This window comes from Dreissena polymorpha, chromosome 2 (assembly GCF_020536995.1).
Source record: "Dreissena polymorpha isolate Duluth1 chromosome 2, UMN_Dpol_1.0, whole genome shotgun sequence".
Classification (NCBI taxonomy): domain Eukaryota; kingdom Metazoa; phylum Mollusca; class Bivalvia; order Myida; family Dreissenidae; genus Dreissena; species Dreissena polymorpha.
The window spans coordinates 2179047-2205298 of NC_068356.1; the positions used below are offsets into that span (position 1 = coordinate 2179047).

The 26252-nt window shown below is 38.6% G+C and overlaps 1 protein-coding gene across 1 annotated transcript in view; it reads left to right on the top strand.

Annotated features, from left to right (window-relative positions):
* LOC127865519 (mucin-2-like) overlaps window positions 1-26252 on the top strand; it is a 48389-nt gene extending 22137 nt beyond the window's left edge. The window contains exons 4-17 of the mRNA XM_052405366.1: window positions 7287-7347; window positions 7647-7720; window positions 11768-11821; window positions 12519-12632; window positions 13337-13450; window positions 14150-14263; window positions 14968-15081; window positions 15783-15896; window positions 16599-16712; window positions 17404-17517; window positions 19310-19506; window positions 19627-23077; window positions 25870-26087; window positions 26214-26252. Coding sequence (XP_052261326.1) covers window positions 7287-7347; window positions 7647-7720; window positions 11768-11821; window positions 12519-12632; window positions 13337-13450; window positions 14150-14263; window positions 14968-15081; window positions 15783-15896; window positions 16599-16712; window positions 17404-17517; window positions 19310-19506; window positions 19627-23077; window positions 25870-26087; window positions 26214-26252 — 4892 coding nt within the window. The remainder of the gene's footprint in view (window positions 1-7286; window positions 7348-7646; window positions 7721-11767; window positions 11822-12518; window positions 12633-13336; window positions 13451-14149; window positions 14264-14967; window positions 15082-15782; window positions 15897-16598; window positions 16713-17403; window positions 17518-19309; window positions 19507-19626; window positions 23078-25869; window positions 26088-26213) is intronic.

Genomic DNA, 26252 nt, shown 5'->3' on the forward strand with positions numbered 1-26252 from the left:
GATAATTCATAATTGACATATTTAATTCATTCTCAAATGGCTGATAAGTACTCATCAAAGGACAATTCAAGGGATGTATGGAAGCGAGACAGCTCCATAAAAAAATTTGTTTGATCCACATTTCTAATGTTTAACAAAAACTGTAAACGCTGTATATTTTTTGGTAAATCAATAAAACTAGATCCATTTAATGGTGAAAAGTTTACGGTGTGAATGATTAATTTCAATACTTTCTTTAACACCCACCCAGAGCTTTCCCTTACATACTTTTCAAAACTTTCAAACTAAGAAATGCCTCAGATAGATTTTCCAAATCAAATGTCTTTATGTTTAAACAAGTGTAAGTCCAACTAACAAAATATAGAAAAACTATAGTTTCTCCATTTTGTCCATCTTTTATTAGTTCCACTTGAATAGATAAATACCACTTGATTGGTTCTTTTTGGAGTCTTAGTTTTAAAATTATGTTGAATTTGCTTATCTGAATTTGCAAAAAATGTTAATAAATCAAACTGTTCATGATTATTCGGAAGTAGTGTGAAATCCTGTACTGCATCATTTATAGCAGAGTTCAACGATGGCGGTGTGGAAGCAGCTTCCAAAGTAGAGGCACCTGCGGCACTCCGCTGGTCTTCTCGCATTATGTAGCGGTGGTCATTATCGATCAGTGAAGTTTGAGGATGTGTGAAATCCTGTTCTGCATCATTTTTAGCAGTGTTCAACGATAGCGACGTGGAAGCAGCATCCAAAGAAGAGGCAACTGCAGCACTCTGGTCTTCTCGCATTGCGTTGCGGTGGTCATTATCGATCAGTGAAGTTTGAGGATGTATTGAAGAATTTTCTCGAGAGAGCAAGTCCTTAAATATTGTTCCTTTTTCGTTACCATTATTCTGATGTTTTCTTGTTTATGTTTTTGAAGGCAGTCTTTTCTTCATAATTTACAATCACAGTATTCAGCAAGTGAAAAATGTGTTGTGAGTAATTATATGTCTATTAAGACTACTTTTCGCATTGTAAACTTTTTCACAAATTTCACATTTAAATCCCTGTTTTTGTCGTTTTTCTGTGTTTATACACACATCATAATTTAATTTTCTTTTCAAAGTATTTAATTCTTCTTGAAATTCTGAACTTTCATCTGGAAACACATTGTTTAAGTCATCAAAATTTATGTCTTCCACTGTGAAGATTTTTTCTCAAACTGAGAAAGTGGAGACTGTGGTCGCTTTTTATTGTTGAAGAGAGTCCACCAAATTAGTGTTGAAGAAAGTCCTCCAAATTAATGGTGGAAAAAATCAAATTTTAGCGGGAAACATACATTTAAAATTAAAAGTTAGCATTAAATTGTTAAACATTATAAGAAATCCATTTTATTTTTTTCGTCTGATACCTTTTACTTTCTGCTTTTTTCTTATTTTATTATAATCAGTTTTTTGCCTTTTTTCTAAAAACTAAGTAATTTTTCTACTGTTTGATGCTTTTTTAAAAATAGATTTTGCTCCAATATCAACTAAAGTTTGTTTAACAGTAAGTTTTCTTTCTGAATTACCACCAATTTGAACTGAAGATAGGTCTCTTTTTTCTGTTTTTTCTGATGGTTGTTCTTTATTTTTGTTTAATCCATTACCACATTCCATGTTTTCGGTTTAAATAGCAAATGTTCATACTTTGATTTAGGGATCATCACTCATTCCTGAGTCATGTTTCACAAGGTTTTATGAGTGTTATAATTTGCTTTAAATATTTTAAGATAATTGCTCTCCTTCTTATCTGTGATATACCTTTGGAAATCTGATTGCGAAAGACATGCCTATATCTTTTCATCATCTTTTTATTCTCATTAAGTATGATTACATTTCCTAAAAGTGCATTGTAAACCACATCTATAATAACATTCATTTGAGGTTTTGTTAAGTGTTTAATAAGTATTTTTTGTTGGTGTTCACTTGTGTTTAAAAAAATAATAAGAAGTGTTTTTCTTTGTGTAGCTTATCTGCCATAATTTTCCTTTTCAGGTCGCAGCACAATCAAATTTTGATGATGGAATATCTCTGTTCGTAGTTTGTATAACTGGGTTGAATGTGGACCAATATCAACCAGTAAGTAACTTTATTTTTTATTTGTAGCTTTCCTGTATGCATCCATAAAGTAATTTGTTTCACCAGGGAACATTTGTTTTGCCAATGTTTGTATTTGTAATTGATCTCGTTGATTGTTCAACAATACAAAATAGTGGCTATTTAATTTTATAGTGCGAAAATATTTTCCACCTGTAAAAATATACTGAACCACGAAAAATACAGAAAAATTTCTATGGTGAGTGTAGATGGTGAATAAGTTGACTATATCCACACTTTCAGATGCTTTTTGAGCTAAATCATCTAAGACTAAAATTTTGAAGTCAGAATCCATTGACCACACATCCATGTCTTCTTTGCTTGGTAAACCCTCATGAAATTAAATTGTTTCTATATGCTTTTTCATATTATCAAATAAGGGTTGATCAGTCGAATAGCAATAAATGATCTTTTTTGGAATCTCCGTTAACATGAATTGCGCATTTTTAAACGCATTTTAAAGAAATGTTGACTCTCCGCTACCACTTGATCCGGCAATAATGCAAGTTGCAGGGCATTCACATTTAATGAGTGTATCCATCATAATGTGTGTATTGAAATTTCACATGTAACATACTAATTAAAAAATGAAACCAACCACATTTAAATAACTTTAGATACATTTTATTAAAGGTCTACATATTTGTTTATTTACATTTACACTGTTTACACATTATGGAAACACATTACTAATACAAATATATACAACTGAATCATTATAGTCAAAATCATTTGAAAAGCTGTATACTATATCATGAAAAGATACACCATTTATACGTTGTGATAAGAAAAACAAACAATACATTCCACACAAATCACTATGATCACTCTGCAACTGTTAAAAATTAACAACAATGTTATCAGAAACAAATGTATATTTACTAAAATAAGTATTAAAATAGTCAATAGATTACCAAAACTATCAAAATATTCAATTGTTGTTGAATTTGGAGAGTAAAAACTACACCAATGTCTTCCGTCATTCAAATGATCATCAGTATTTGCAATTAATCCACATGCAAATCTCAAGTCTTTTGGTAGTTGGCCAGCAGCAAATACACCCAAAATAGATGTTTTTAACACGGGGCTACAGTTTATACAACACAGCAGTTGCTGATGTATTCATTCTGAAATAATGTCTCTTTGAGCATTAATTTGGATAAAAACCTGGTGAACTGCTATACACTATACAACTCGTTGCACTTTGTTAAGCTGTCCCACACTGATCCTCTAATCGCACATGTCCTGTTTTTATTAGAGATAGAAACATGCTCACATTTGCGAATTTCGGTTCCAACTGAAATGTGAACAAAGTAGATGTATTTGCAAAGTCCTCTCTATTTATATCGATACCACCATTTTTATTCACAGTCCGTTGGTTAAAAACATATTTGTGTACGCTCTCATAAAACTCTGACCTTCTGATGTATTACAATTTAATTTTAATGGATTACCCCACACTTGAATCCCATCAGTGTACAGACAAATGCTTTTAATATCACAGTTTAAGGAATGAAATGGATTTGATTGATTTGTAATCACCCAAAACTGCAGATGATTTTACAAATGCAATAATGATTGTTTTTGGTTTTTGTACTTGAAATAAATTGTCCCACGTAAACACTGTACTTCCAGCTGCAATGGTTTGAGAGTGACACTCAAGTAGATTGAATGGGTACTTGGCTGTACTACTTTTCAACATCTCAGAATGAGCAACGATGATAGCTGGATTGACTCTGACTTTCTTTGCTAGAAGGTTAATGTCTGTGATTCTTACTTTAAAGCTTGGAGCATCCTCTCCAGAGGAAAAACAAAATGCTGGTGAGCTACGATTCAATTTTAGTTTCACATCAACTTGATTTAACAAGAATCTTTGAATAGTAAATAAACTATGATATATTGGCCCCTGTAACTCTAAAGTTTTGGATCCTGTAATGTATTTTACTCGTTCATACAACCCTTTGTTTGCTCCAGTGGGATCACAGTCTCCAGGTTGTTCACTATCGTCTTTATAAACAACTGAGAGGATAATTGTGAAAATACAGTGCCTTATTCATTGTATAATAAAGCATGAAACATTGCTGTATATGGAATTGTTATTAGATGATATTACAGCTTTGTTTTGTAATGTTATTTCAGAAGCTGAAAATAAGGCATGCAAAAACAAATTTACATGTCAAATCTTTGCACTGGTTATGTTACTCTATCTGAATTAATTACTTTTAATTTCACACACAACTGAGTGCCTTGAAGATCAAGATAGTCAATCGAATTTTGTCCACTAACTTGAAACTCTATTGGCGTGTCATCCGATACTTGAGATATTGGTCGATTCTCTTGAAAATAGACATCATTGACAGCCACTTGTGTTGGTTGTAAATCAAACAGTAACAATTCGTTATGAATACCCTCAGAAAATGCCTCTTGCATGAAATACGACATTTTTTAAATACCAAATATGTCCCACATTCAAATATGTTTCTATTATATCCTTTTGTATTGTTTTTTCTTGTTTTTTGAGTTGTTGTTAGTACCTGTTTTCTTGTTTCCTTAGGTTGTAATTATTTTCTGTTATCTATCTGTGTTTCCATCCAAAGGCTTAACTAACTTTTGAGCAAGAGATGATACTTCAGATGTTTTTATACCATCTCGTTTCAGTTCACTTTTTGCTTGATTTACAGTCTGTTCTGATGGGGAAACTGAGTTGATGCTGACACTCTTTTCTGGAGCAGACTTTTGTGAGGTTGCAAATCCCTACCCAACCTGAGGTTTGTTGTATTTAAAATAGTCAATCCATTTTTGTGGATTAGGAACATATAGTCTAGATTGATTCATTTTCATGAATAAAATGGATAACGTCTAAAATGAAGTGTGAGGTGCACTGGTGAAGTAATGAATGAGGCGTACTCTCCATTTACAGTTTTTACACTGAACTCTGTTTCTTGAAATTCAGACTTGTTTAATGATAGATAAAATGGTGATTCAAACACATATATCCGCCTTTTTCTTTGATCACTTTTATCTACTCGTCTCAAAAGTGCATGTTCTCCACCATCGACTATACTGTCTTTGCATATATCACAATAAATAAATAAAGTATAATCAATATCTTTCTTTTTTAAACAAAGTTGTGTCTGTAGTAAACTAATTTCACATAAAGCTATTTTCCAGTGACCTTCAAACCTTAGTGGACGTCTCAACTGGATTTTAAAGTTATAGGGTGTATTGACTGTAAAAATGTGGTTACTTTCACTGTCTCTTACGAACATGTTTTGATCCATTTTTATTTATTTTTTCTTGTACTTGATTTGTATCAATCCAACTATCAAATGATTTTGGAAAACCTTGCAAACGAACAAAAAATTGCAATTTTCCCTTGACTTTTCTCTTTTTTAAGATTTTTTCAATATACCATAAACTCTCTTTATTTTTATCTACAAGAATCATCTCTTGGTCTTTAACATATCCTTCAATGGGCTCGTTATAAGAGTCAATGATTTTATACATTGGTATACCTTATTTAAACATTCTGCTTTTTATTTTAAACACTTCAGTAGTGTATTGCTGTTGATAGGCACGTCTGAAGGGATGTTTGGTGTAACTTTATCGAATTAAATCACCAATTTTAAACTTAAATGATGATGTTTTTTTTTTTGAAATTGTTTTGTTTTCAAGTACAGTTTTTTCCAAAGTCGAGTCTCATTCCCTTTTGTAATTTCATGAGGTGACAAACCAAATAAGCTACGATGGGGTTTACTGTTATGACTATTCACAATGTCTTACAAATGTTCAATATACCTATAATTGCGATGATGTCGTAACATTCTAAACATCATACTTCTTAATGTTCTAATAACCCTTTCGGCATAATTTGCTTTTTTATTGTTATGAGTGTTAAAAGATAAATATTCTGTTTCTTCGTGAACTTCTTTATATCTTTGTTAATAAATTATGATCCTTTATCTGTTCGTATTTTGTTGAATTTTCTGTGATGTAAAACGACTTTTATGGATGATAAAACGGTTTGTGTTTTTTTATTCCTAAGTGCTCAAACCAGTAAAAAACGGGAAAATATGTCTATCACTATGATAAAAATAGTTCAACAATTTTTGTTTTCAAACTACACAACGTTTCAAACATTGTAGTTGGTAAAATTAATTTGTTTTTTCCTTTTTTTAAAACCAGTTTTACTCGTGATCGTCTCTTTTTCAAAACTAAGGTAAAGTTATTGTCAAGTGTACACATTACTTCTTTACACACTGGGGACCAGGTTTTGTTTTCAAAACCATATTGCTTAAAATAAGATAGTGTATCTTCAGAAAACAGTAACTGTGCCATTATTCTTTACGACAATACACGCAGTGTTTTGTACCCACAAACATTAAAATAATGGATGAAAAGATAAACCACCTAATCCAACGGCACTATTAAACCGTGCATACTCGTACCTCAACGATCTTATTATAACGCAACAACATTTTTACTCATCATTTATCAAACCACCAAAAACCGACGGTTGTAAACCGTCAAGATGGCCGCCAAACCTATCAACCAATCAGAAGGCCGATCTCACTTCATTACAACCTATCAGAACGTTGAAACGTCCAAGATGGCTGTATAAACCATCCAAGGGTCCCATGCAATTGAATCTTTCTATTATATTGGTCGCACGAAAGCTGTAAATGTGCGTTCTTTGAGGCTATGTATGCAGCTGGGTAGATTGCGCCTCAGGAAGCCTTGGCTGTTGCTTGCCTCCCTGTTGACATTAAGTTTCCAATACAAGTTGTCCATGGTTGGTTCTCCGAGGTATTTACTTTACAGGTGCAAGCTTCTGTCAATTGATTTCATGGTCTTACTTTATTGGGTTACACTTTTCGAGATGTGCATGACTACATACATTGTCGGATTGAATTACATCGCCCAGTTTTTTTGTAGGACATTCAGATCGCACTAAAGTGTGTTTGCATCCTGGGCTGCCATTATCCTCTGTAAAGTCGACTGTCGGCGGGTTTATTAAGTTGCATGTCCCGGTAGGTTATTAATGAGTCCAATATCAAGCCTGATGAGATTTTGGGCAAGTTTAAGAACTGTCATTCATCGAAGACCCGTTGGTTTCATCCAGTTAGAAAGTTTTCTGTATAAGTTAAGGCTGGTCGATTTTTTCCGTAGTGTCTCAGTTTCCCGAGGAGCTGTTGGTGCAGAACTACATCAACGGCTTTGGAAAAGTCGAGTAGGATTGCATCAATCTGCCTGCAAGCACTAAGGGATGCTGCGGGGTCATGTACGGGGTATAATAAGTTGCCATTCACACCTGCGTCTTTTCAAAAAGTCATGTTGATGTTCGGTAAGAAGGTCATGTTTGTCTAGGTGAGACATGACGTGGCTGTGGGTGATGTGTTGAATTTGCTACAGGGATGCAGCTTAGATAAGCGCAAGCGCAGGGGTTATTAATGTGGCTGTCTCTCTCAGAAAGTGTATCGGAATTGCGTTAGGTCTTTGGTATTCTTAGTGGCATGTGTCTGTTTACAGGAGCCTGCTAACTCCCTCCATTACAATTAAGAAATTGTGGATAGTTTGGAATGGGCAGACAGTCATTGTTGGGGGTTAGCTGTAGTTCTAATTCTAAGTGGTGACCGCTCTATTAAATTTCGGATTTAGTTTGGTGGCCTTTATTGTTGGGTCACTGTGTTCCACTCCTTTTCTCTTCAGTGAGGAGGCACCAGATCTACCACAGCTTTTTATGAAAGAATATAGTTTCTTACCATGACATTGAGATATAATTCCATATAGTTTTTAGTTCGCTTGCACTCATACTCGGAGCTTTAACGAAGCTGGCTGTAGTTCTTTTTGACTTGGAAGTCTGTGGATTTGCATTTTTCTGTATCCACGTTTTTTTATTGTGGGAATACACTAATCTTTTTGTTCACACAATGTTAGCTGTATTATTGTGATGTCATTTAAAAAAATACATATCAGTCTATGGCTTTCGAGCAGAATTCGTTGAAGTTAACCAGAGCGTGTCGATATCTGTTTTCTTGCTAAAAATGAAAGTGAACTCAAATGAGAACATGCTGGTCGTTTGTTGCAGACAAATAATGATACTGCGTAGTTTGTATCCATTTTGACAAAATTGATAAAACTGGCATACATTCCCAACGGATCGGATGAAACTTAACCATTATTATACAAATTATATGTTTTTAATTTAATCGCATATATGTAACACATTAAGGGTATAAAATATTGACAAAAAGGAAGGAAGATTACATGAAATATAATATTTAAAACATTGCGTGGAACCGATTGAATGGGGCGAATTTACGGAATGATAAAGTTGAAAATATCATATGGGTTATATAAAGAATTATTGCACATTAATTACGAAATAACGGTTAAGAATAACTATTAATACATATTTTAGAAAAAGTAAGGTATTAAAAAAGGAATGACGTTTTGACATTACAAAAGGCTTACATATGCGGCTCCTTTGTACATACTGACAATCAAATTGTAACACTGAATGTGGCTTTTGTGTCCATACGGAACAACCATCCGACTGAATGCGCCCCTTAGGACAATACTTACCCACCAATTATTAGACTGAATGCGCCTCTTAGGACAATACTGACCCACAAACTATGAGACTGAATGCGCCTCTTAGGACATTACAGACTAACGAATTATCAGACTGAATGCGCCGCTTAGGACAATAGTGGTCCACCAATAATGAGACTGAATTCGCCTGTTAGGACAATACTGACCCACCAACTATGAGACTGAATGCGCCTCTTTGGACAATACTAAACCATCAACTATGAGACTGAATGCGCCTCTTAGGACAATACTGAACCACCAATTATGAGACTGAATGCACCTCTAAGGACAATACTGACCCACCAACTATGAGACTGAATGCGCCTCTTAGGACAATACTGAACCACCAACTATGAGACTGAATGCGCCTCTTAGGACAATACTGAACCAACAACTATGAGACTGAATGCGCCTCTTAGGACAATACTGAACCACCAACTATGAGACTGAATGCGCCTCTTAGGACAATACTGACCCATCAACTATGAGACTGAATGCGCCTCTTAGGACAATACTGAACCACCAACTATGAGACTGAATGCGCCTCTTAGGACAATACTGACCCATCAACTATGAGACTGAATGCGCCTCTTAGGACAATACTGACCCATCAACTATGAGACTGAATGCGCCTCTTAGGACAATACTGAACCACCAACTATGAGACTGAATGCGCCTCTTAGGACAATACTGACCCACCAACTATGAGACTGAATGCGCCTCTTAGGACAATACTGACCCACCAACTATGAAACTGAATGCACCTCTCTAAGGACAATACTGAACCACAAACTATGAGACTGAATGCGCCTCATAGGACAATACTGAACCACCAACTATTAGACTGAATGCGCCTCTTAGGACAATACTGAACCACAAACTATGAGAATGAATACGCCTCTTAGGACATTACAGACTAACGAATTATCAGACTAATTGCGCCTCTTAGGACAATACTGAACCACCAACTATGAGACTGAATGCGCCTCTTAGGAAAATACTGAACCACCAACTATGAGACTGAATGCGCCTCTTAGAACATTACTGAACCACCAACCATGAAACTGAATGCGCGACTTAGGACAATACTAAACCATCAACTATGAGACTGAATGCGCCTCTTAGGACAATACTGAACAACCGACTATGAGACTGAATGCGCCTCTTAGGACAATACTGAACCACCAACTATGAGACTGAATGCACCTCTTAGAACAATACTGAACCACCAACTATCAAACTGAATGCGCCTCTTAGGACAATACTGAACCACCACAAACAATTATGAGACTGAATGCGCCTCTTAGGACAATACTGAACCACCAACTATGAGACTGAATGCGCCTCTAAGGACTTTACAGACCAACGAATTATCAAACTGAATGCGGCTCCTGGTTCCATACAGACCAACCAATTATCACACTGAGTTCGGCTGCTAGGTCCATCCTAATTTTTTAAGAAAATCTTATGTATGTTCAAGCAAATTCCTTGTAATGATATCATGCCAAATAAATTAAGTATATGTATGGGTGCAAATCAGTTGATGTATGGTAATATCGTAACAGAATATTACCAAAGTTTGTAACATATAACCTCGGTATGTGATATTATGCCTATTTACCTGAGTCTTATCTGTGACACACAGCCAAAAGAGAATCATTGTAGTAAGGTATTACCAAACTCCTTGATGTATAATGAAGTGATGGCTAAATTATGAATAGTAGATGGAATTTGTGTACATGCCTGATTATTGCAAATAGCGTCGAATTAATATTTAACAATTATATGACTAATCGTTATGAAATAACGAAATGTGAATGCTGGGCTTATACCAAATTCTTAAGTACCTTTTTTAAACTTTAAAAGGATTAAAATCTAAATGAAACAGTATTCACATTGTTGATAATCCGCTTCAACACATATGCCTGTCAAATCGGTGGATCGAGAACTAGTGCTGACATTTAATCCCTAAACAACTTACCAGTGGGCAGCCAATGGTTGTGTGGACTAACAGGCGGGTATATTTGGCGTCCTTGCGACACGGTATCACATATGCGCTCGGGATCAGCGCTACAGGATTCGCGATCGGAGCAGTCGGAATAGAAAGTGTTGCTTTATTTTAATGTTAATGCCATTTAAGCTTTTCGATTAATGTTAGAATATGTAAATTATTATTTTTTATTTAAATGTCATTTTGATCAAATTAAAAAATATGTTTTTTGAAAATTGTTTAGACCATAAGGATATTTCCTACTGAAACATTTCTAGTTATGTCATTGCTCTTTTAGCTAACAGTATATCTTTTGGCAAAACGCCAAACGACACCATAATCTATGTGCAGCTTCAAAACTTTGTTAAGTATCGCGTATGTCAAATAAGCGTTTTGAATCTACGTTTATTTACGTATAATCATCGAATAAAATCACTTAACATGGACACAAACCTGTAACAAGTTTCCAATACATTGACCGCTTTAAAAAAAAATCCAGACCTACGACGTTAACGCTAGAGGTGACGCAATGTTAACTGTTTACGTGACGTCACTGTTAGTCCTAGGACACGTGTGTGTGACTCAGGCAAAGTCAGGTAAGCGTTGTGTTTGTGTTTTTGTTTAAGTGTAGTCTTTGTAGCTCTTTATGCCCCCTTTTTTACAAAAATAAGTCCTCTAAAGGTGTATGCCCCAAATGTAAGGTAGGTTAAGGTCTGCGAGCAAACAAACTATATATCTCTGAAACTACTACAGCTATTTATAACGCCACACATTAAGTAGGATCATAACGTTAAATAAAACTTAACGTATGTGTTCGTGATCTAAATAATAAGTGCCTAAAGTGTAGTGTGTTAGTTGTTGATTTATTTAAATATTTATGATAGAACTAATTACCTTGCATATTGTGTTCATAATTTCTATTTCATACGCCGTTTATAAAAAACAAATATCTTTTAGTTTGTACTATTTACGGTTTTATTGAGATTTTAAATCCGACGAAGCAATTAAAATAACATCGACAAATAATAATAATAATAATAATTATAATGATAATGTGTGCTGCTAGGCTCGGGCACCTGGACCACGTGGGGCCAATGGAACTCGTGCAGCGGGTGCATAGGTACACGCACGCGATCCCGTGCGTGTGTAAACGAAGACCATAAAGTATTGGACAAAGAAACCTCATCATCGCGATCGCGTAAAGAAACTTCATCATCGCCATCGCGTCGTTCGAGTCGCTCAGATTCAGATGAAGATGGCATTCTGCGATGTCCAGGAGACGATATTCAAGTCGAAAAATGCATGGGAATATGTACACGTAAGTTAACAAAATAAATTGAAAACATTACCATTGTGGCTCAAACAGCCCAAACAATTACTAAGGGTCTGTAGATAAAAATTAATATGAAGGAATGTTGCGTCGGGTCGGGTCAGAATTTAAATACTTTTCTATAAAACACATACCACATTTAATATCCCGTGCGTGCCTAAGTCAAGTCTATGACAAAGAATCTTCAGCAAATCGTCGTTCGAGTCGCTCAGATTCAGCTGACGAGGACATTCTCCGGTGTCCAGGAGACGAAGTTGAGGTCGAACCATGCGTAGGAATATTTACATGTTAGTCAACAAACAACGCTAATGGAAATCATAACGATTAGGGCTCAAACTGGTCAAACAATTCGGGTCGGGTCAGGGTATAAACACAAAAATACAACAAACTCTAGAAGTTTGGCTCGGGTCGGATCAGGATCTGAATACTTTTCAACAAAATACAACTGATATTTTATAGTATTTAAAAAGACACTCCTTGTTTTTAGCTTTCCCCACAAAACCAACCCCCAAGACTCTGGAAACCAAACCACCCACAGCCAAGGCACCAACAAGCACCTGGGCCACGTGGGGCGAATGGACCTCGTGCAGCGGGTGCCAAGGTACACGCAAGCGATCCCGTGCGTGTGTAAGCGAAGGCCATGAAGTATTGGACAAAGAAGCCTCATCATCACGATCGCGTAAAGAAACTTCATCATCGCGATCGCGTCGTTCGAGTCGCTCAGATTCAGATGAAGATGACATTCTGCGATGTCCAGGAGACGATATTCAAGTCGAAAAATGCGTGGGAATATGTACACGTAAGTTAACAACATAAATTGAAAACATAACAATTGTGGCTCAAACAGCCCAAACAATTACTAAGGGTCAGTAGATAAAAATTAATATGTAGGAATGTTACGTCGGGGCGGGTCAGAATTTAAATACTTTTCTATTAAACAAATACAACATTTAATATCCCGTGCGTGTCTAAGTCAGGTCTATGACAAAGAATCTTCAGCATCTCGTCGTTCGGGTCGCTGAAATTCAGCTGACGAGGACATTCTCCGGTGTCCAGGAGACGAAGTTCAGGTCGAACCATTGCGTAGGAATATCTACATGTTAGTCAACAAACAACGCTAATGGAAATCATAACGATTCAGGGCTCAAACTGGTCGAAACAATTTATTCGGGTCGGGTCAGGGTATAAACACAAAAATACAACAAACTCTATAAGTTTGGGTCGGGTCCGATCAGGATCTGAATACTTTTCAACAAAATACAACCGATATTTTCTAGTATTTTAAAAGAAACACCTTGTTTATAGCTATCCCCACAAAACCAACCCCAAAGGCTCTGGAAACCAAACCACCCACAGCCAAGGCACCAACAAGCACCTGGGCCACGTGGGGCGAATGGACCTCGTGCAGCGCGTGCCAAGGTACACGCAAGCGATCCCGTGCGTGTGTAAGCGAAGACCATGAAAAATTGGACAAAAAAACCTCATCATCGCAATCGCGTAAAGAAACTTCATCATCGCGATCGCGTCGTTCGAGTCGCTCAGATTCAGATGAAGATGACATTCTGCAATGTCCAGGAGACGATATTCAAGTCGAAAAATGCGTGGGAATATGTACAAGTAAGTTAACAACATAAATTGGAAACATAATCATTGTGGCGCAAACAGCCCAAACAATTACTACGGGTCTGTAGATAAAAATTAATATGTAGGAATGTTGCGTCGGGTCGGGTCAGAATTTAAATACTTTTCTATAAAACAAATACCACATTTAATATCCCGTGCGTGTCTAAGTCAAGTCTATGACAAAGAATCTTCAGCATCTCGTCGTTCGAGTCGCTCAGATTCAGCTGACGAGGACATTCTCCGGTGTCCAGGAGACGAAGTTAAGGTCGAACCATGCGTAGGAATATTTACATGTTAGTCAACAAACAACGCTAATGGAAATCATAACAATTAGGGCTCAAACTGGTCGAACAATTTATTCGGGTCGGGTGAGGGTATAAACACAAAAATATAACAAACTCTAGAAGTTTGGGTCGGGTCGGATCAGGATCTGAATACTTTTCAACAAAATACAACCGATATTTTATAGTTTTTTAAAAGACACTCCTTTTTTAGCGATCCCCACAAAACCAACCCCCAAGGCTCTGGAAACCAAACCACCCACAGCCAAGGCACCAACAAGCACCTGGGCCACGTGGGGCGAATGGACCTCGTGCAGCGCGTGCCAAGGTACACGCAAGCGATCCCGTGAGTGTGTAAGCGAAGGCCATGAAGTATTGGACAAAGAAACCTCATCATCACGATCGCGTAAAGAAACTTCATCATTGCGATCGATTCGTTCGAGTCGCTCAGATTCAGATGAAGATGACATTCTGCAATGTCCAGGAGACGAATTTCAAGTCGAAAAATGCGTGGGAATATGTACACGTAAGTTAACAACATAAATTGGAAATATAATCATTGTGGCTCAAACAGCCCAAACAATTACTACGGGTCTGTAGATAAAAATTAATATGTAGGAATGTTACGTCGGGGCGGGTCAGAATTTAAATACTTTTCTATAAAACAAATACCACATTTAATATCCCGTGCGTGTCTTAGTCAAGTCTATGACAAAGAATCTTCAGCATCTCGTCGTTCGGGTCGCTCAAATTCAGCTGACGAGGACATTTCTCCGGTGTCCAGGAGACGAATTTTCAGGTCGAACCATGCATAGGAATATTTACATGTTAGTCAACAAACAACGCTAATGGAAATCATAACGATTAGGGCTTAAACTAGGTCAAACAAGTTATTCGGGTCGGGCCAGGGTATAAACACAAAAATACAACAAACTCTAGAAGTTTGGGTCGGGTCGGATCAGGAATTGAATACTTTTCAACAAAATACAACCGATATTTTATAGTATTTTAAAAGACACTTCTTGTTTTTAGCTATCCCAACAAAACCAACCCCCCAAGCTCTGGAAACCAAACCACCCACAGCCAAGGCACCAACAAGCACCTGGGCCACGTGGGGCGAATGGACCTCGTGCAGCGCGTGCCAAGGTACACGCAAGCGATCCCGTGCGTGTGTAAGCGAAGACCATGAAGTATTGGACAAAGAAACCTCATCATCACGATCGCGTAAAGAAACTTCATCATCGCGATCGCGTCGTTCAAGTCGCTCAGATTCAGATGAAGATGACATTCTGCGATGTCCAGGAGACGAATTTCAAGTCGAAAAATGCGTGGGAATATGTACACGTAAGTTAACAACATAAATTGAAAACATAACCATTGTGGCTCAAACAGCCCGAACAATTACTAAGGGTCGGTAGATAAAAATTAATATGTAGGAATGTTACGTCCGGGCGGGTCAGAATTTAAATACTTTTCTATAAAACAAATACCACATTTAATATCCCGTGCGTGTCTAAGTCAAGTCTATGACAAAGAATCTTCAGCATCTCGTCGTTCGCGTCGCTCAAATTCAGCTGACGAGGACATTCTCCGGTGTCCAGGAGACGAAGTTCAGGTCGAACCATGCGTAGGAATATCTACATGTTAGTCAACAAACAACGCTAATGGAAATCATAACGATTAGGGCTATGACTGGTCAAACAATTAGTTCGGGTCTGGTCAGGGTATAAACACAAAAATACAACAAACGCTATAAGTTTGGGTCGGGTCGGATCAGGATCTGAATACTTTTCAACTAAATAAAACCGATATTTTATAGTTTTTTTAAAGCCACTCCTTGTTTTTAGCTATCCCCACAAAACCAACCCCCAAGGCTCTTGAAACCAAACCACCCACAGCCAAGGCACCAACAAGCACCTGGGCCACGTGGGGCGAATGGACCTCGTGCAGCGCGTGCCAAGGTACACGCAAGCGATCCCGTGCGTGTGTAAGCGAAGACCATGAAGTATTGGACAAAGAAACCTCATCATCACGATCGCGTAAAGAAACTTCATCATCGCGATCGCGTCGTTCGAGTCGCTCAGATTCAGATGAAGATGACATTCTGCAATGTCCAGGAGACGAATTTCAAGTCGAAAAATGCGTGGGAATATGTACACGTAAGTTAACAACATAAATTGGAAACATAATCATTGTGGCTCAAACAGCCCAAACAATTACTACGGGTCTGTAGATAAAAATTAATATGTAGGAATGTTACGTTGGGGCGGGTCAGAATTTAAATACTTTTCTATCAAAACAAATACCACATTTAATATCCCGTGCGTGTCTTAGTCAAGTCTATGACAAAGAATCTTTAGCATCTCGTCGTTCGAGTCGCTCAAATTCAGCTGACGAGGACATTCTCCGGTGTCCAGGAGACGAAGTTCAGGTCGAACCATGCGTAGGAATATTTACATGTTAGTCAACAAACAACGCTAATGGAAATCATAACGATTAGGGCTCAAACTGGTCAAACAATTCATTTAGGTCGGGTCAGGGTATAAACACAAAAATACAACAAACTCTAGAAGTTTGGGTCGGGTCGGATCAGGATCTGAATACTTTTCAACAAAATACAACCGATATTTTATAGTATTTTAAAAGACACTCCTTGTTTTTAGCTATCCCCACAAAACCAACCCACAAGGCTCTGGAAACCAAACCACCCACAGCCAAGGCACCAACAAGCACCTGGGCCACGTGGGGCGAATGGACCTCGTGTAGTGCGTGCCAAGGTACACGCAAGCGTTCCCGTGCGTGTGTAAGCGAAGGCCATGAAGTATTGGACAAAGAAACCTCATCATCGCGATCGCGTAAAGAAACTTCATCATCGCGATCGCGTCGTTCGAGTCGCTCAGATTCAGATGAAGATGACATTCTGCAATGTCCAGGAGACGAATTTCAAGTCGAAAAATGCGTGGGAATATGTACATGTAAGTTAACAACATACATTTAAAACATAACCATTGTGGCTCAAACAGCCCAAACAATTACTAAGGGTCTGTAGATAAAAATTAATATGTAAGAATGTTGTGTCGGGTCGGGTCAGAATTTAAATTCTTTTCTATAAAACAAATACCACATTTAATATCCCGTGCGTGTCTAAGTTAAGTCTATGACAAAGAATCTTCAGCATCTCGTCGCTCAGATTCAGCTGACGAGGACATTCTCCGGTGTCCAGGAGACGAAGTTCAGGTCGAACCATGCGTAGGAATATTACATGTTAGTCAACAAACAACGCTAATGGAAATCATAACGATCAGGGCTCAAACTGGTCAAATAATTTATTCGGGTCGGGTCAGGGTATAAACACACAAATACAACAAACTCTAGAAGTTTGGGTCGGGTCGGATCAGGATCTGAATACTTTTCAACAAAATACAACCGATATTTTATAGTATTTTAAAAGACACTCCTTGTTTTTAGCTATCCCCACAAAACCAACCCCCAAGGCTCTGGAAACCAAACCACCCACAGCCAAGGCACCAACAAGCACCTGGGTCACGTGGGGCGAATGGACCTCGTGTAGCGCGTGCCAAGGTACACGCAAGCGATCCCGAGCGTGTGTAAGCGAAGACCATGAAGTATTGGACAAAGAAACCTCATCATCGCGATCGCGTAAAGAAACTTCATCATCGCGATCGCGTCGTTCGAGTCGCTCAGATTCAGATAAAGATGACATTCTGCGATGTCCAGGAGACGATATTCAAGTCGAAAAATGCGTGGGAATATGTACACGTAAGTTAACAACATAAATTGAAAACATAACCATTGTGGCTCAAACAGCCCACACAATTACTACGAGTCTGTAGATAAAAAATAATATGTAGGAATGTTGTGTCGGTCGGGTCAGAATTTAAATAAATACTTTTCTATAAAACAAATACCACATTCAATATCCCGTGCTTGTCAAAGTCAAGTCATCGACACAAAATCGTCATCATCTCGTCGTTCGAGTCGCTCAGACTCAGATAACGACTACAATGTGCTGTGTCCAGGAGACGAAGTACAAGTCGAACAATATGTAGGAATATGTACATGTAAGTTTTCAACGCAAATTGAAACCATAATGATAAGGGCTGAAAAAAGTCAACACATTACTTCGGGTCGGATTGTGGGCATGATCGTGTACAGATTTGAGTACGTTACTACACAAATAAAGACCTCGTTTGATACATAATGATTGAGTGCAATTGATGCCAGTTGGATGAAGGTCACTGTCAATTCACATAGAAAAACCAATGTATTTAAATCACTTTCATTTCGATGGAGGTAGTTTGCTGTTTTGATGGCAGAGCTTGTATGTTGAGTCAATTCTACTGTAAGCAAATATAGAAAAAAGTCCACGCTTCTTCTGGCACACGTAAATGTTACCGAATGTAGAAACAATCATCATAATAACTTGACCTTTTTGTCTACTGTGCTGAAATATGGTGTGCAGCTAGCCTACATCCACAAATAGCATGGGACTCCCGTTGAATCTTATCAGGCAATGGTAAAGGTCTCTATTACTGCAAGTAGGAAAACTGCTTCCGTTTATAACCAATGGTTTTTATTGAGATTTTTGGTTTTAAATGTCCAGTTAGTTTGTTAAAAGATGCTGGTGTTTTTTAATGATTTAGATTGAAAATTTACTTTGTATATAACTACTCACGCAACTCATATAAATATTTACAATCAAATATACCTTCACATTAATGATAGCAGCATACTTTACATGAAATGAACATTACTATATCAAAGCGAAAAAATGGCTGTGTTTGTGAAACACTATGCCCCCCCCCCCCAGTAGGTACCCTGGCTTACTATGGTGTGAAGCTAGTATACAGGCACATATAGCGCGGGATTCCCTTAGGATCCAGTCAGGCAAGTGTAAAGGTCACTTTTACTATTATGGGGAAACAGTTTCCGTTAATAAACTAGGGTTTTAATTGAGGTTTTGAGTTAAAAATGGTTTGTGTGTGTGTGTGTGTAGTTAGCTTTTATGCAGACCTTACTATGGATTGCATAGAAATTTACATTAAAATAAATTAATTAATTTGTAAAACGATGCAAATCTAGTTTTGTGACATGGTCACGTGTTTTTTAATGATCTGGATTGTACGGTTTAATTTTGCATATAACTGACAATGCAACTTGTATAGATATTCACAATCAACTTTGTATTCACATGAATTATAGCAAGTGAAGAATAGTCGTGTTAATTTAAGAAATGATGTGTACTTGTGTATTTTCAATTCTCATTTTCACAATTAAAGCCGAATAGCTTTCTAAAGATATTTCTTGTTTAATTTTTCTTCTATTTAACCATGTATTTTTCTTTTCGTTATAGAACCGACAACAACTGAGGCTCCAGTAACCACACACCCAACATCTAAGGCACCAGAAACTAAACCACCAGCAACCCAGGCTCCAGAAACCAAACCACCGACAACCAAGGCTCCAGAAACTAAACCACCAACAACCCAGGCTCCAGAAATAAAACCACCGATAACCCAGCCTCCAGAAACCAAACCACCAACAACCCAGGCTCCATAAACTAAACCACCAACAACACAGGCTCCAATTACAATACCACCAACAACTAAGGCTCCGGAAACCAAACCATCAACAACCCTTGCCCCAGAAACAAAACCACCAACATCCCAGACCCCAGAAACCAAACCACCAACAACTCAGGCTCCAATAACAATACCACCAACAACTAAGGCTGTGGAAACACAACCATCATCATCGCAGGCTCCAGAAACCAAACCACCAACTACCCAGGCTTCAGAAACTAAATCACAAATAACCCATGCTCCTGAAACCAAACCGCCGACAACCAAGGCTCCAGAAACTAAACCACCAACAACCCAGGCTCCGGAAACAAAACCACCGATAACCCAGGCTCCAGAAACCAAACCACCAACAACCCAGGCTCCAGAAACTATACCACCAACAACACAGGCTCCAATTACAATACCATCAACAACACCGTCAACACAGGCTCCAGAAACTAAACCACCAACAACCCAGGCTCCAGAAACCAAACCACCAACAACCCAGGGTCCAGAAACTAAACCACCGTCAACACAGGCTTCAGAAACTAAACCACCAACAACCCAGGCTCCAGAAACCAAACCACCAACAACTCAGGCTCCAGAAACCAAACCACCAACAACTCAGGCTCCAGAAACCAAACCACCAACAACGCAGGCTCCAAGGACTAATCCACCAACAACCCAGCCTCCAGAAACCAAACCACCAACAACCCAGGCTCCAGAAACTAAACCACCAACAACACAGGCTCCAATTACAATACCACCAACAACTAAGGCTCCGGAAACCAAACCATCAACAACCCTTGCCCCAGAAACAAAACCACCAACATCCCAGGCTCCAGAAACCAAACCACCAACAACTCAGGCTCCAATAACAATACCACCAACAACTAAGGCTGTGGAAACACAACCGTCATCATCGCAGGCTCCAGAAACCAAACCACCAACTACCCAGGCTCCAGAAACTAAATCACCAATAACCCATGCTCCTGAAACCAAACCGCCGACAACCAAGGCTCCAGAAACTAAACCACCAACAACCGAGGCTCCGGAAACAAAACCACCGATAACCCAGGCTCCAGAAACCAAACCACCCACAACCCAGGCTCCAGAAACTATACCACCAACAACACAGGCTCCAATTACAATACCACCAACAACACCGTCAACACAGGCTCCAGAAACTAAACCACCAACAACCCAGGGTCCAGAAACCAAACCACCAACAACCCAGGGTCCAGAAACTAAACCACCGTCAACACAGGCTCCAGAAACTAAACCACCAACAACCCAGGCTCCAGAAACCAAACCACCAACAACTCAGGCTCCAGAAACCAAACCACCAACAACTCAGGCTCCAGAAACCAAACCACCAACAACGCAGGCTCCAAGGACTAATCCACCAACAACCCAGACTCCAGAAACCAAACCACCAACAACCCAGGCTCCAGAAACTAAACCACCAACAACACAGGCTCCAATTACAATACCACCAACAACTAAGGCTCCGGAAACCAAACCATCAACAACCCTTGCCCCAGAAACAAAACCACCAACATCCCAGGCTCCAGAAACCAAACCACCAACAACTCAGGCTCCAATAACAATACCACCAACAACTAAGGCTGTGGAAACACAACCATCATCATCGCAGGCTCCAGAAACCAAACCACCAACTACCCAGGCTCCAGAAACTAAATCACCAATAACCCATGCTCCTGAAACCAAACCGCCGACAACCAAGGCTCCAGAAACTAAACCACCAACAACCGAGGCTCCGGAAACAAAACCACCGATAACCCAGGCTCCAGAAACCAAACCACCCACAACCCAGGCTCCAGAAACTATACCACCAACAACACAGGCTCCAATTACAATACCACCAACAACACCGTCAACACAGGCTCCAGAAACTAAACCACCAACAACCCAGGGTCCAGAAACCAAACCACCAACAACCCAGGGTCCAGAAACTAAACCACCGTCAACACAGGCTCCAGAAACTAAACCACCAACAACCCAGGCTCCAGAAACCAAACCACCAACAACTCAGGCTCCAGAAACCAAACCACCAACAACTCAGGCTCCAGAAACCAAACCACCAACAACGCAGGCTCCAAGGACTAATCCACCAACAACCCAGACTCCAGAAACCAAACCACCAACAACCCAGGCTCCAGAAACTAAACCACCAACAACACAGGCTCCAATTACAATACCACCAACAACTAAGGCTCCGGAAACCAAACCATCAACAACCCTTGCCCCAGAAACAAAACCACCAACATCCCAGGCTCCAGAAACCAAACCACCAACAACTCAGGCTCCAATAACAATACCACCAACAACTAAGGCTGTGGAAACACAACCATCATCATCGCAGGCTCCAGAAACCGAACCACCAACTACCCAGGCTTCAGAAACTAAATCACAAATAACCCATGCTCCTGAAACCAAACCGCCGACAACCAAGGCTCCAGAAACTAAACCACCAACAACCCAGGCTCCGGAAACAAAACCACCGATAACCCAGGCTCCAGAAACCAAACCACCAACAACCCAGGCTCCAGAAACTATACCACCAACAACACAGGCTCCAATTACAATACCACCAACAATACCGTCAACACAGGCTCCAGAAACTAAACCACCAACAACCCAGGCTCCAGAAACCAAACCACCAACAACCCAGGGTCCAGAAACTAAACCACCGTCAACACAGGCTTCAGAAACTAAACCACCAACAACCCAGGCTCCAGAAACCAAACCACCAACAACTCAGGCTCCAGAAACCAAACCACCAACAACTCAGGCTCCAGAAACCAAACCACCAACAACGCAGGCTCCAAGGACTAATCCACCAACAACCCAGCCTCCAGAAACCAAACCACCAATAACCCAGGCTCCAGAAACTAAACCGCCAACAACACAGGCTCCAATTACAATACCACCAACAACTAAGGCTCCGGAAACCAAACCATCAACAACCCTTGCCCCAGAAACAAAACCACCAACATCCCAGGCTTCAGAAACCAAACCACCAACAACTCAGGCTCCAATAACAATACCACCAACAACTAAGGCTGTGGAAACACAACCATCATCATCGCAGGCTCCAGAAACCAAACCACCAACTACCCAGGCTCCAGAAACTAAATCACCAATAACCCATGCTCCTGAAACCAAACCGCCGACAACCAAGGCCCCAGAAACTAAACCACCAACAACCGAGGCTCCGGAAACAAAACCACCGATAACCCAGGCTCCAGAAACCAAACCACCCACAACCCAGGCTCCAGAAACTATACCACCAACAACACAGGCTCCAATTACCATACCACCAACAACACCGTCAACACAGGCTCCAGAAACTAAACCACCAACAACCCAGGCTCCAGAAACCAAACCACCAACAACTCAGGCTCCAGAAACCAAACCACCAACAACTCGGGCTCCAGAAACCAAACCACCAACAACGCAGGCTCCAAGGACTAATCCACCAACAACCAAGTCTCCAGAAACCTCCACTGCTGATGCGGCTGATTTCACAACGTTAGGTAATGACTGTTTTGCTTAGATGAGCGATGAAAGATATAACAATTTCTCACATTTTCTCAACGACGCACGAATTTTAAAATGTACTTAGAATTGAAATAGTTCTGTAATATATGTTATGCTTTGTCACCGTTCGTCACAGTGAATCAGCGTCCGGAAGTTAAGGGTAAGAGCATGGAATGTACTAAAAATGCTAACTATGTCCCTTTGATCAATGGTTAAATTTGAAAATATATTTAAAGGAGTTGCATGGCTGATACCTTCTCACTCCATGTCGTTCTGTATTCTTCAGTTATATTTTACCAAGAAAGCTGTCTGGCAATGTTTTTCAGGTCTGAGTTAAACCAACAAGGCATTTGAGATTGTCATCATGGGCCAAACACTTTTTTTAAAGCAAAGTATTCATTAAATCCGTTGCCCTCGTTTCGCGCTTATTTTGTTATTGTAATGATCGTATATGCCACTGGTTGTTTCTCAATATTAGTATAATGAACAAGGTAGTTCTCTCGCCTGTTTCCATTGAAAAAATATATACATTTTCGTGAGGTCTAGCTAAATGAGCGCCTATTATGAATGTTACCAAATTGCGAAGTTTGTGATTCAGGACACCAAACGTTCAAATTAAATTACATGTACCAGTATTTAGATGTACATGGTTCAACAAGTTCACGTGAAAAAAGTGTCACCATTTTTAACAACATATAAGAGGGTAGTTCCTTGATAATAACAACATCAACATATACCATCTATTTATGAAGTCAAAGTAAATCAATTAACAATAACAAAGGAAAACAACCGTTGACTGAAAATTGCTGTAAAAGTTCGGCAACAAGAATAATGAACATCCATTTTTGTCTATACCAACTCTCGTCACATCTATGAAACTGTGTTATCACAATTTAGTGTAAGCAAAAAAATGCGCATCTTCTCTTTAAATTTACATTAACATTACATCATTTGTGTGTTGGATAGATATAAAGAATGATCATTTTTGATAGGTAAAAAGTATATTAATGTTGGATATATTTGAAGTATTAAAATGTTCGATAGATGTAACATATTATAATGTTGGATGGTTATGAAGTATAATAAGGTTGGGTAGATATGAAGAATTATAATGTTGAGTATATATGAACAATAATTAGCTTGGATATATATATCAAGTATAATAATGTCGGATATAAATAAAGTATAATAATGGCGGATGTATGAAGTAAAATAATGTAGGATTTATATGAACCATAATAATAATGGATAGAAACATAATATTGGGTAGATATGATGTTTTATCAATATAGGATATATATGAATTAAAATAATGTTATATAAATATAATGTATAATAATGTTGGATAGATAGGAAGTATAATAATGTCGGATATATAAAGTATCGTAATATTGGATATATATGGATACAAATGTTGGATAGATTTAACGTATAATAATGTTAAATGGGTATGAATTTTAATAAGCTTGGATAGCTATGAAGTATTATAATATTGGGTAAATATGAAGTATAATAAAGTTGGGTGGATATAAAGTATAATAATGTCGGATAGATATAAAGTATAATAATGTTGAATTGATATGAAGTATCGTAATGTTGGACACATCCGAAATATAATTATGTTGGATATATATTAAGTATAATAAAGCTGGGTGCACATGAAGTGTAATAAAATTTTTTTATAGATTTGACGTATCATAATGCTCGACTCAAGTAATAAACTTAATCGTTGATAATCGCACACACTCAATTATCCTTTATTTTTAATGTTCAGTCCTGATAAAAATATTATACACTATTCTCTTCTAATAACTACATTACATGTTTATATTTAATATCATACGTCACGAATGAGAAACATGTGTCAAGAAATATCTTTGAAACAAGATATTCAGCGTATATCCTGACTTTTTTTAATAAAGGAAGAATATTTAGGTATGTAAATGATTAAATTGAAAACAGGTTAAATTGTTGTCGGTGCTGTTTTCAATCGCACGTTAGTCTCATAACCACCGTATGAAATGTTTGTTATTAAGTGAACGTATATTAAAACCACGCAATATTATACTACATGAGACCACATTGTATGTTATCTCAAATGGCTTTTTATGATAATTTTTTTCGCCATCGAAATATTCGTTATGTTAACATTGTAGTGGGACGCAGATTTCTTTCCACATAATTATTCAAGTCACACTTTAAGTGCCGCGTCATGCGAACAAGTGTTGTATGGCGAATGCGGTAGGCGTAGCTCAAGCCCAACAAATCTGGCCGCATACGGCAGAGGACTTATTTTTGCATGACGCGGGTCTTTGAAAATCTCATTATGTCTTGTTAATGGGATATCTTACCACGAAACGTTTCGATAGAAAAATAAAGTAAGACTGTGTTATTAAGATAACACTGACAAATGTCGGTAGCCTATTATGGCTGAACGATATCCAGACAGGCTTACCGCCAACGTCACAGAATAACATGGTTGTATAGATAAATAACCGATTTCTCTCTTATCATGAAACTATTCGGGTACTTTTTCTCACAATGCTTTTATTTCCTTAAATTTCGTGTTATTGTATACCTTGGGAGCAGAGCTAAGTTATCAATATAAGGTGTTTATCGATAGTATACTCTGTCTTCCCCTGACGATTTTACCGACATATTACATGAAGCTGAGAGAGATCATTTAAGATGAAAAGCTGGATTAAACAGCTATGCCGAAAAAGCATGCTTAACACGCGAATGGTAATGTCGATCGAGATGAATCCCCAAACGCTTCTTTTTCTTACAGAACCGGTAAATGGCGCCTGGAGTGAGTGGGGCGGTTTCACCGCGTGCAGCGCCACGTGCGGCAAAGGTCAGAGGTCACAACAACGCTACTGTAACAGCCCAGCGCCCAGCAACGGTGGAAAGCCTTGTGTTGGTCAGACGCTGAAAATGTCACAGTGCATGGAGAAGGAGTGCCCGTCAGATGGCGCCAAGCTCGGATATGGAGCGAATTACAAGCAGGTAAAATGTCTGCTATTGAAATTCACACGTGAGAATGTAAACGGATTTCAGCTGTCGTTTTTTTCAATCGGGATCTTAGACGGATTTTATGCTCTTAAGATGTAAGCTGTCATTTGTTACGCATAGGAATATCGGGACCAGTGGGATTTTGAAAAACAAATGTAA